General features: G+C 42.1%; 2 protein-coding genes across 2 annotated transcripts in view; both read left to right on the top strand.

Annotated features, from left to right (window-relative positions):
• LOC140680121 (uncharacterized) overlaps window positions 1–12,186 on the top strand; it is a 1,112,395-nt gene that overhangs the window by 736,148 nt on the left and 364,061 nt on the right. The gene's annotated exons all lie outside the window — the stretch shown is intronic.
• Window positions 10,407–11,961, top strand: LOC140680152 (uncharacterized). Its single transcript, XM_072916527.1, has 2 exons — window positions 10,407–10,743; window positions 11,631–11,961. Exons 1-2 carry the CDS (start codon window positions 10,407–10,409, stop codon window positions 11,927–11,929), a joined length of 636 nt encoding a protein of 211 aa, XP_072772628.1. The 3' UTR covers window positions 11,930–11,961.

Here is a 12,186-nt window from a genome sequence, read left to right as displayed (position 1 = left end):
AAATTATTGATAAAAAGTAACAACTTATAGAAAACCTCCTGCTGGGATTTTAATACCGTCATGACTGCATTAAGTCAGTCTGCACGTATAAAAGTTTCATTGTGCTGCAGCATCGAGTGACGCCAACTCGCTCCTCCCACTACCAACCTACCAGCCAACCTTGACGTGTCACGTGCACCTCCAAAATAGTCCGACCTCACGTCAACGGTGACCAGGACTGCAGAGCTGTGACCGGTTTGCTTTACTTTTACGCGCAATATCCTCTCCTCGTTCTTCCTTCTGCGAAAGCAACATTCTTAAACCCAACAAAAAAACCAACAGAAGTGCAGCGAAGCACGTGTAACAAGTGCCAGCGAGTGTGGCCGTGCGATAGTATGTTGGTTGAACCTCACTCACACCTTAAGAAATGTGCTGGCGTGAGAATATATATACACTATATTGCCAAAAGTATTTGGCCATTCATCCAAATGATGACAATCAAGTGTCCTAATCACTTATAAAACCAAGCACTTAGGCGGCATGGAGACTGTTTCTACAAACATTTTGTGAAAGAATGGGCCGCTCTCAGTGATTTCCAGTGTGGAACTGTCATAGGATGCCACCTGTGCAACAAATCCAGTCGTGAAATTTCCTCGCTCCTAAATATTCCAAAGTCAACTGTCGGCTTTATTATAAGAAAAGTGAAGAGTTTGGGAACAACAGCAAGTCAGCCACCAAGTGGTGGGCCACGTAAACTGATAGAGAGGTCAGCATAGTGCAAAGACTCTCTGAACAGTCAGTTGCTACAGAGCTCCAAACTTCATGTGACCTTCCAATTAGCCCACGTACAGAACGCAGAGAGCTTCATGGAATGGCTTTCCATGGCCGATCAGCTGCATCTAAGCCATACATCACTAAGTACAATGCAAAGAGTGGGATGCAGTGGTGTAAAGCATGTCACCACTGGACTCTAGAACAGTGGAGACGCCTGGACTGATAAATCACGCTTTTCCATCTGGCAACCTGATGGACCAGTCTGGGTTTGGAGGTTGCCAGGAGAACGCTATATTTCGTACTGCATTGTGCCGAGTGTGGAATTTGGTGGAAGAGGAATTATGGTGTGGGGTTGGTTTTTCAGGAGTTGGGCTTGGCCCCTTAGTTCCAGTGAGAGGAACTTTGAATGCTCCAGGATACCAAAACATGTTGGACAATTCCATGGGATGGCACTTCAAGTTCTTATGTGAGTAAAGGCAGGTGGCCAAATACTTTTTGAAAGATAGTGTATATAAATATATAAATATATATATTTTTTTGAGAATATTTGGGTACCTCATGATTCGATTACAAACAAAATATTGATGCATGTTCAATTTGTGTACAGTATATTAAAGCCATTTTTATTATTTAACATTTATTTCATTAAATATTTACTTACATATATAATATATATATAATCATTTACAATTGTGCAAATAGTGTATTCGTAATAACAAGCATCAGTTAATTGAATTTTCATATGTCCGCCCGAATGCAGCTGAGATAGGCTCCAGCACTCCCCAATCCCGAAAAAAGACAAGCGGTCGGAAAATGGATAGGTGGATGTTATCAAGGTAATAGAAGTGCGTGCAAACAACATAATTTGTATTTATTGCTAATAAAGTTAGCACCAACACAAAGTAGACTACTGCAATGTATGTGTGATACGTAATATTACACTGTCATAATAATCCATCCATCCATTTTCTACCGCTTGTCCCTTTCGGGGTCGCGGGGGGTGCTGGAGCCTATCTCAGCTACAATCGGGCGGAAGGCGGGGTACACCCTGGACAAGTCGCCACCTCATCGCAGGGCCAACACAGATAGACAAACAACATTCACACTCACATTCACACACTAGGGCCAATTTAGTGTTGCCAATAATTTAAATTGTTATCCTGTAAAGCGTCTTTGAGTACACTGAAAAGCGCTATACCAAATAAAATGTTTTATTATTATTATTATTATACCATGTGACTTATTCCAGACTTAAATTACGAGACGTTCGTTCCTTTCTAGTAACAAATATTTAATGATGTTAAGCGTGACTGTACTATACAGCAAAAAAACAGTTAAGGTATTAAATAAGTCAATATAATTCTCATAGAGAACATATAAAATACACTCCTCAGACGCTCGCATTTGCTACAAAGGCCTGCTAGCTGGCTAACGCTAGCACGTTAGCTTCGAACAACATATCAGGTAAATAATATAAACATATATAATGTATATTACCTCATAAGCCGCTTGTACAAGAGAGGAGTGGAATATATTCTTCTTATTGTTACACCAGCAACTCTTAAATGGCACTTTCTGTTGTTCTGTGGCTGGGCGAAGGAAGTGTGCACCACTCACTATTGTCCCAGTGAAACACGTGTTTGGACAACATTTGTTCCGCGGTTGAGAACACCTCGATGACGTCACACAGGAGGAAGAACAAAACAAGATGGCGTCTGACGGAGAATACCTTGTTTTGGTTATTATGGTTTCTTGGTCTTAATTACAACGTCCATGTGCACATGTATGTCGTTTAACAGAGTAATTGTTTGTATGCGGATACATTAGTCTGAGTGCACTTTGACCTGCTAGCCTAGCCTGCTGCTTAGCTTAGCTTGTTAGCTGCTAACAAAGAGAGGCGGAAGTGATCGACACATCAAAGCAGAGATCCAATGTACCGGTAAGTGTAAAGTGTTATTATTGTGTGAACATGTCTACATTAAGTAGAGATCCAATGTAAGTGTAAAGTGTTATTATTGTGTGAACATGTCTACATTAAGTAGAGATCCAATGTAAGTGTAAAGTGTTATTATTGTGTGAACATGTCTACATTAAGCAGAGATCCAATGTAAGTGTAAAGTGTTATTATTGTTGAACATGTCTACATTACAAATGATGTGAGTGTTGGTAAATCAGCGACTAACTGCTGCCGTTGAAGAAATATTTGTAATGTTAGGAAAAAACAAAAAACAATAGCAGAGTATGAGGAGGAACTTTGTCCAAAAAAGAGGAGAAGGAGCGACAACATCAACTACTGGACGCTTTTTTCAAGAAACATCAAGTTGTGTTACAAATCCATCCCTCCATCCATCCATCCATCCATCCAGCCATCCATTTTCTTCTGCTTATCCGAGGTCGGGTCGCGGGGGCAGCAGCCTAAGTAGGGAAGCCCAGACTTCCCTCTCCCCAGCCGCTTCGTCCAGCTCTTCCCGGGGGCGTTCCCAGGCCAGCCGTGAAACATAGTCTACCCAACGTGTCCTGGGTCTTCCCCGTGGCCTCCTACCGGTCGGACGTGCCCTAAACACCTCCCTAGGGAGGCGTTCGGGTGGCATCCTGACCAGATGCCCGAACCACCTCATCTGGCTCTTCTCGATGTGGAGGAGCAGCGGCTTTACTTTGAGCTCCTCCCGGATGACAGAGCTTCTCACCCTATCTCTAAGGGAGAGCCCCGCCAACCGGTGGAGGAAACTCATTTCGGCCGCTTGTACCCGTGATCTTGTCCTTTCGGTCATGACCCAAAGCTCATGACCATAGGTGAGGATGGGAACGTAGATCAACCGGTAAATTGAGAGCTTTGCCTTCCGGCTCAGCTCCTTCTTCACCACAACGGATCGATACAGCGTCCGCATTACTGAAGACGCTGCACTGATCCGCCTGTCGATCTCACGATCCACTCTTCCCTCACTCGTGAACAAGACTCTAAGGTACTTGAACTCTTCCTCTTGGGGCAGGGTCTCCTCCCCAACCCGGAGATGGCACTCCACCCTTTTCCGGGCGAGAACCTTGGACTCGGACATGGAGGTGCTGATTCTCATCCCCCTGAAGATCCTGGCCAGATGAAGCCATCAGGACCACATCATCTGCAAAAAGCAGAGACCTAATCCTGCAGCCACCAAACCAGATCCCCTCAACGCCCTGACTGTGCCTAGATATTCTGTCCATAAAAGTTATGAACAGAATGGGTGAAAAAGGGCAGCCTTGGCGGAGTCCAACCCTCACTGGAAACGTGTCCGACATAATGCCGGCAATGCGGACCAAGCTCTGACACTGATCGTACAGGGAGCGGACCGCCACAATCAGACAGTCCAATACTCCATACTCTCTGAGCACTCCCCACATGACTTCCCGAGGGAATGCCTTCTCCAAGTCCACAAAGCACATGTAGACTGGTTGGGCAACCTCCCATGCACCCTCAAGGACCCTGCCGAGAGTATAGACCCGGTCCACAGTTCCACGACCAGGATGAAAACCACACTGTTCCTCCTGAATCCGAGGTTCAACTATCCGGCGTAAACTCCTCTCCAGTACACCTGAATAGACCTTACCGGGAAGGCTGAGGATGCTTATACATATTGACACAAATATAATAAAAACACTAACCTTATGACGGATGCTTTTGCAATTGTTCGATTTGATCTTGCACAACACCTAGTGGCCACAATAATTCATTAGTCAAGCTCATGGCGTAGAAAGTTGAACGATGCGGACACCTTTGTTACTGGATATTTTCTATCCGACTTCTGTTTTGGAGACTTTGTGTACGTATTAAGCAACTATAATTATTTGATATGCTTAAATGTGCTGTTTTAGCTTAGCTGTTGTGTAGCTGCTAGCTCCTACAGCAGGTGTGTCCAAAGTGCAGCCCATAGCTATGTTTTTAACCGACAACAGGGAGGGTTGAAAATGTGGTATTTGCGTGTCGGTCCAATCAGCAGCAGCTACGCCCTGTTTCGTCATTGGACCTAAGTCTTTGGCTTGGTAGGTGGGACAGAGAGCAAGGGAACAATGTGGGACAGCAATGGTGTCCATCTTATACCATGCTAGTTGTTGCAATGGAAGGTCAACATGATCAGCCACACCCTGACTTCCTACATATATAGAAGTCTAAGGCCTCCTGGTATGAGTCGTCTGACTGGTGATCATAACAGGTGGTGGTGCATACGGACGCAGCTCAGTCAGCCAGGGCTTTCACTGATAGAACAGTTGGAGCAGTCCTTGTCCTTCAATCCTTCCCGGGAGGAGGCGTACCCAGTAGATGTCGGCCATTGCTGGTACTTCAGGCTGTGGTACGAGCACGAGCATGGAGGAGTCTTTGTAGTGGTGTCGCAGCTTGGTGGTGGTGCCGTCAGGTAACACCAGGAAGGTTCCTTCTGTTCGACATTGACTGCTGCTTTTTTCTCCCTGGACTCTGACTTCATATCTGGTGTTGTCCTTCAGACCTGGGCGAAGAAGCCACGTAAACCGTGGCAAGAATGTGGGCGATAAGAGTGTATGTGCGTGGGCATGAACTTGCACCCAGTTTCAACTGGAACTCAGGACATATGATTAGTTGCACGGCCTATTCTAATCTATATTAAACATTTCTCAATCACCTTATCCTTCATTAACTGAATTATATCCCAACTTTAGCTACCTGTAAAAATGAGTGACTTATTCTAGTCCATTTGTAAATAAATAGTTTTCCTAAATATAATATATCTGTATATATAATATACTGTACACATATCATGTATATATTCGTATATATGTTAGATTTTTTATCGCTATATTAGTCTATTTATACCTGCATTGTACTTTCCATCCTTACACTTTCCATCATTGTAACTGAGCTACTGTGTTGAACAATTTCCCTTGTGGATCATTAAAGTTTGTATAAGTCTAAGTCTAAATTATAGTCTCCTCACTTTAACCAGACAGTCATTAGGACAAAAGACCCTGCGAGGACTTTGCCCTTTAAAAGGGAAAGCCCAAAAAAGGACAGTAATAAGATAAATTCATCACATTTGCTATGAGGCATTTTATTATTAATGTATTTTGTTCTTGTTACTTGGGGCGGTATAGCTCGGTTGGTAGGGTGGCCGTGCCAGCAACTTGAGGGTTCCAGGTTCGATCCCAGCTTCTGCCATCGTAGCTGTTGTGTCCTTGGGCAAGACATTTTACTCACCTGCTCCCAGTTAACATTGGTTTAAATGTAACTTAGGTATTGGGTTTCACTATGTAAAGCGCTTTGAGTCACTAGAGAAAAGCGCAATATAAATATAATTCACTTCACATGATATGTTTTTATTCTGTTTTCTCATTTCAAGGGGAACTGCACTTTTTGGAATCATTCACAGTCCCTTTGTAAGTTAAAGTTAAGGTCCCAACGGTAGTCCCACACTAGGTGTGGTGAAATGATCCTCTGCATTTGACCCATCCCCAAGTTCACCCCCTGGGAGGTGAGAGCAGCGGAGGCCGCGCTCGGGAATCATTTGGTGATTTAACCCCCAACCCTTGATGCTGAGTGCCAAGCAAGGAGGCAATGGGTCCCATTTTTATAGTCTTTGGTATGACTCGGCCGGGGTTTGAACTCCCGACTTTCCAGTGTCAGGGAAGACACTCTAACCACAAGGCCACTGAGCAGGTCGATGGTTAATGCATCCTCAATAGAAAATAAACCTTCGCAAAAGTTAGCTAACAATTGAGTCATTAGTACCGTATTTTCCGCACCATAAGGCGCCCTGGGTTATAAGCTGCGCCTTCAATGAACGGCATATTTCAAAACTTTGTCCACCTATAAGCCGCCCCGTGTTATAAGCCGCATCTAACTGCGCTAAAGGAATGTCAAAAAAACAGTCAGATAGGTCAGTCAAACTTTAATAATATATTAAAAACCAGCGTGATGTGGGCGCGCACGGAGTCGTATATCAACATGGACGGAGCTGCGTGAAAAAAGCCACCCGGCCTCTTCGCGTAAACTTAAACTTACCTTAACCACTCGCTCATCTTTTCTTCATCCATCCCTTCGAGTTAGCTTTTATGATGACGCCGGCTGGAAAGGTCTTTTTTGGCAAGGTCTTCCTTTTGAATATCACCATGGGTGGAAGTTTCTGGCCATTAGCATGGCAAGCTAGAACCACAGTGAAGGATGACTTCTCATTCCCTGTGGTGCGAATATTCACCGTACGTGCTCCCGTTGTATCCACAGTGCGGTTCACAGGAATATCAAAAGTCAGTGGAACCTCGTCCGTCCATGTTGATAATGTTCTCTGGCCGGATCTTTTTTTCAGCTATCTTGTTTTTACAATATGCACGGAAAGTAGCCAGCTTTTCTTGAAAGTCTTTAGGCAGTTGCTGTGAAAGAGTAATCCGTGTGCGGATGGAGAGATTGCGTCTTTTCATGAACCGGATCCCTGTCGCTTAGTAGGAGCCATTTTGTGGTCTTTACAGATGTAAACACACAAAGGAAATGAAACGTAATATTCGCGCGCTTCTTCTTCTTCTTCTACGCGAGCGGGTGGTTGCTTACAGTAGAAGAAGAAGCGCTTCCTGTTCTATGGGGGCGGGTGCTTACCTTGGCGGTTGCTTGCGTAGAAGAAGAAGCACTTCCTCTTCTACGGGGAAAAAAGATGGCGGCTGTTTACCGTAGTTGCGAGACCGAAACTTTATGAAAATGAATCTTAATATTTATCCATATATAAAGCGCACCGGGTTATAAGGCGCACTGTCAGCTTTTGAGAAAATTTGTGGTTTTTAGGTGCGCCTTATAGTGCGGAAAATACGGCAGCCGCTCTATTCTGCCTATAAAGTGCTCTAAATAACATACTAAAACCTTCATCAACATTTTAAATACACACTGTACATATATACAGTATGTAATGTAGTAACATTCTTAATAACATGTCATATTTACATATCTTGCTCATTTTAAGCATACAATGTCTGCTCTCACTGGGATGCCGACTGATGGGATGTTCATATCTTCCCGTTTAGATGAAGAATTAATCCTCACAAAGGGTTAAAAAAGGGTGGGTGCAAAAGAGCATATTTTCGTGTCTTTCTTGCCATCTCCAGGTCTAAGTTGGATGTCAAAGTTGACCAAGTTCTCGGTTTATGTCCACAACCTTCACCATATAAATGAGAGGCATGATTTATAATCTAGAATTAGCTTTCACCATCTTAGAGGCGAGAAAGCAGCTCAGTATGTCAATATAGCAGCATAAGCTAGTTATTTCTGTGATCAATGCGCCGCTAAAAGTAGGTCCTTAACGTTAGCGCTTATAATAACAATATCGCTAATACTTGGTTATTATTCAGGTCACAAAATGTAAATGGAGTATTGTTGGCAGTTTTTGGATGGTTATTTGGAGGACTTTGTGGGTCTAATAGAGGAGCTCCCATTGACTCCAATGTTAGCTGATTTTTGCTCATGTTTCTTCACTAATTATAATTCATGAAAATGAAAAACATAGGTCTTACATAAGGATTGTGAATGATAGGCGACATTTTAAAAAAGTGCAGTTTCCTTTGAATTTGTCAGATAAGTAAACAGTCCTTCAAATTAAAGATGAAAAACAATTGAGGTTGTTTATAGATATTATCCACAATGAAGTTACAGTAAAAACTAAGCACACAAGAGGAAGTACATTCATATACACATGAAGTACACATATGTGTAAGAATCATGTTAACCACCAGAATATCGTCTCGTTCTCCTAAAACCATTATCGAGTATTCTTTGGTGAGCTGACCGTATCGTCACACCCTTAGTTAAAAGCACACCATCCCCATGACATGACAATTCCACGTGATGTAGAACAAGAGTACCACATTTTAAACATATACACTAAGGGTGTAACAGTACACAAAAATTTCGATTCGGTACGTATCTCGGTTTAGAGGTCACGGTTCGGTTCATTTTTGGTACGGTAAGAAAACAACAAAATATACATTTTCTGGTTATTTATTTACCAACATTTGTAAACAATGACTTTATCCTTTTAACATTATATATATATATATATATATATATATATATATATATATATATATATATATATATATATATATATATATATATAAATGAAAACTAAATAAGATAAGGCTCAGACTTGGTTTCTTAACAAAACCTTTCTACATATAAAGTGCAACATTAAACTGCTTCAAGTTGTTGCTCAGATTAAATAAAATGACAAAACTTTTCTTCTACATACAAAAAGTGCAACATTAAACAGTTTCAAGTCAACTCATCCTCAGATTAACTTTTCTTTTCCCCCCTCAGCCTTTAACCCTGGTGACTTTCACTCAATCTTCATGTTTTTTGCCAGAAAAATCAGTTCATCCACATTGTGTGCAGAAAGAGCAGACCTGCTTGCAGTTACAATGTCTCCAGCTGTGGAAAATACCCTTTCGCTGGGCACGGAGGTAGCAGGTATGGCGAGGTAGTGCCTGGCTAACTTGGCAGTAAGGGGATATATATGGGCTCATTGTTCTTCCACCATAGAAGTGGCTCAAAATATAGATTTGAATGCAATATAGTCTTAAAACTGCTGCTATAAAAACACCAACGGCATTCGTTATTGCTTTAGCCCTGCCTGACTCACCGAGGAGAGGCTGCTTGAATGCGGTGGTAGCTGTGTTCGTCTTTCTCTTCGTTGAAGCAATGTTATCCATTTTTGTATCGCACCGCGAAGCCGAAGTGTTCCCAAACGGGAGATCTTAACGAGGCAAGAGGGTCTTCCAGCTCTGGCTTTTACATGTTGTAGTAGCCCGGTCGCTGCTAGCATGCCGTGTGTTGTGCCTCGGTGTGCATTGTTTACACAACGTGCGGTGCGCTACTTAATATGTTCCTGTGGAAACTCGTTCGGTACACCTCCGAACCAAACCGAACCCCCCGTACCGAAACGGTTCAATACAAATACACGTACCGTTACACCCTTAATACACACACATCTGAAGAATATAAAAAATAAATATATTTGGTGGGCCAAACAAAATGACTCGGCGAACCAATGTTTGGTATGGGCGATATGACCTAAAATCTATATCCTAATAACAATACATGTCACCATATATCATTTGGTATATGATTGTTAATAGAAGAATTTCAAAACTGGTTACAAAGGCTCCTAATTTGGCAGCTGACATATGCAGTAACATATTGTGTCATTTATAATTGTATTATTTTGTCGAAACAATTATTATTAATGTACTTGTTTATTTACTGTTAATATCTGGTTACTTTCTTTGAGAAAATAATACTGGAAATGATGAAATATTTTACTGCATATTTCAGCAACTAAATAAGGAGCCTGTGTAGCCTGTTTTTAAAATGGTTTTATTAGTAATTGTATATGAAAAAATATATCGCAAAATCAATTTTAAACCATATCGTCTATCCATAGTGAAAAGTCCTGTCGTCCTGGTTTGTTTTTATTGTCCTGTGCATAATGTTGTAAAGAGCAGCGTGTTTGTGCGTCACTGAGATTTCAAGACAGTTCATACGATAACTTGTTTTTCCTAAGTGCATGTAAAAGTACTGAATGCATTGTGTGACTGAGCAGAGATGGTGTGTTTGTCTTGCAGACGTCTGTGAAGAACATCTTCACCCTGAGCAACAGCAGTGGAGCTTCAGGATGCGGACGGAGGAGCCACAGCCCTCCCACATTAAGAAGGAAGAAAAATACCCACTGATCCCCCATTTTAAAGAGGAAGAGGAGGACCCACTGACCCCTCACATTAAAGAGGAAGAGGAGGAACACAGCATCAGTCAGCAGGGAGAGCATCTTGAAGGACTGGAGGAGGTTGATGTCACCAAGATGCCAGTGACTGGTGTCCCTGTGAAGAGTGAAGATGATGAGGTCAAAGGTGAAAGTGAGGAGAAGAGAGAGGCGGAGCACATGACAACAGAAGCTGATGGAGACCACTGTGGAGGATCACAAGCAGACAAGATCTTAGCTCCACTATCAGATAGTGAGGACACAACGTCACACTCTCCTGACACTGATGATGAAGACTCTAAAGATAATAAGACATGTCACACTGACAACACTCACTTCACATGTTCTCACTGTCACAAAACTTTCAAATATCCTAGTCATCTGAAAAGACACATGAGAACACACACTGGAGAAAAACCTTTTTTTATGTTCAATCTGCGGTAAAGGTTTAACTCATAGGCACAATTTGAAAAAACACAAGAGAATACACACTAGAGAAAAACCTTTTCCTGCTCAGAATGTGGTAAGAGTTTTGTAAGAAATCAAAGTTTAAAAGGACACATAAGAACACACACTGGAGAACAACCTTTTTCATGTTCAATCTGCGGTAAAGATTTTACTCGAAGGGAACATTTCCAAAAATGGGACCCATTACCTCCCAGCTTGGCACTCAGCATCAAGGGTTGGAATTGGGGGTTAAATAACCATAAAAAATATTCCCGGGCGCAGCCACCGCTGCTGCTCACTGCTCCCCTCACCTCCCAGGGAGTGATAAAGGGTGGAGGGTCAAATGCAGAGAATATTCTGGCCACACCAAGTGTGTGTGTGACAATCATTGGTACTTTAATTTTTAAATGTGGCAGTAATTGTGGAAACATCAAAGCCTGATCTAAAGATGACATCTTAAATTCATACCATCTCAAACCAATTGGCCGTTCATTATTAAGTGAATTGTCTTAAAGTCGCTTGAATTCGTCTTTAACCAAGCCACACTGTTTTATCCAGTTACTCGATTAATCGTAAACATTTCCAGTAGAACACTTAATTAATAACATTTTCAATAGCCACAGCCCTATATTTCATGTACGATTTAATATTTAGCATGTAGGAGTTAAAATATGTTTTGTTTGTGTCCTGTAGACATCCATCAGCTGATTGGACACCAAGAAGAATGTCTCCCTCATCTGCAGGGGGACAGTTTCACTTCAGAGGATCCACAGCCCCCCTATTTTAAAGAGGAAGAGGAGGGAGAGTGTGTTGTAGGGCAGGAGGAGGATGATGTCAGCAAGTTTCCACTGATTGTTGTCTCTGTGAAGACTGAAGAGCATGAAGACAAAGCACCTGAGTCCTCACAGCTTCATCACAGTCCAAGTAAGCACATATCATTTTATTCTCAGGGCATTCAATCCATCACAACTGGACTGTTCACTTTGTCTTAGAAGACTCATCCAAGTAGGCTTCATCACTTCATGCTCATACACTAAAAAAAAAAAAAAATCACATTCTAACTAGGGCTGGACGATATGGGCTTTTATTAATATGTGCATATGTTTAGGCCATGTCACGATACACCATATATATGTGGATATGTTTAGTCCATGTCACGATACACCATATATATGTGGATATGTTTAGGCCATGTCACGATACACCATATGTATGTGGATATGTTTAGGCCACGTCACGATACACCATA

The sequence above is a fragment of the Nerophis lumbriciformis genome, linkage group LG28, assembly GCF_033978685.3.
Source record: "Nerophis lumbriciformis linkage group LG28, RoL_Nlum_v2.1, whole genome shotgun sequence".
Classification (NCBI taxonomy): Eukaryota; Metazoa; Chordata; class Actinopteri; order Syngnathiformes; family Syngnathidae; genus Nerophis; species Nerophis lumbriciformis.
Note: the sequence above shows the minus strand (reverse complement) of the source record. Positions and strands in the feature narration are given on the sequence as shown.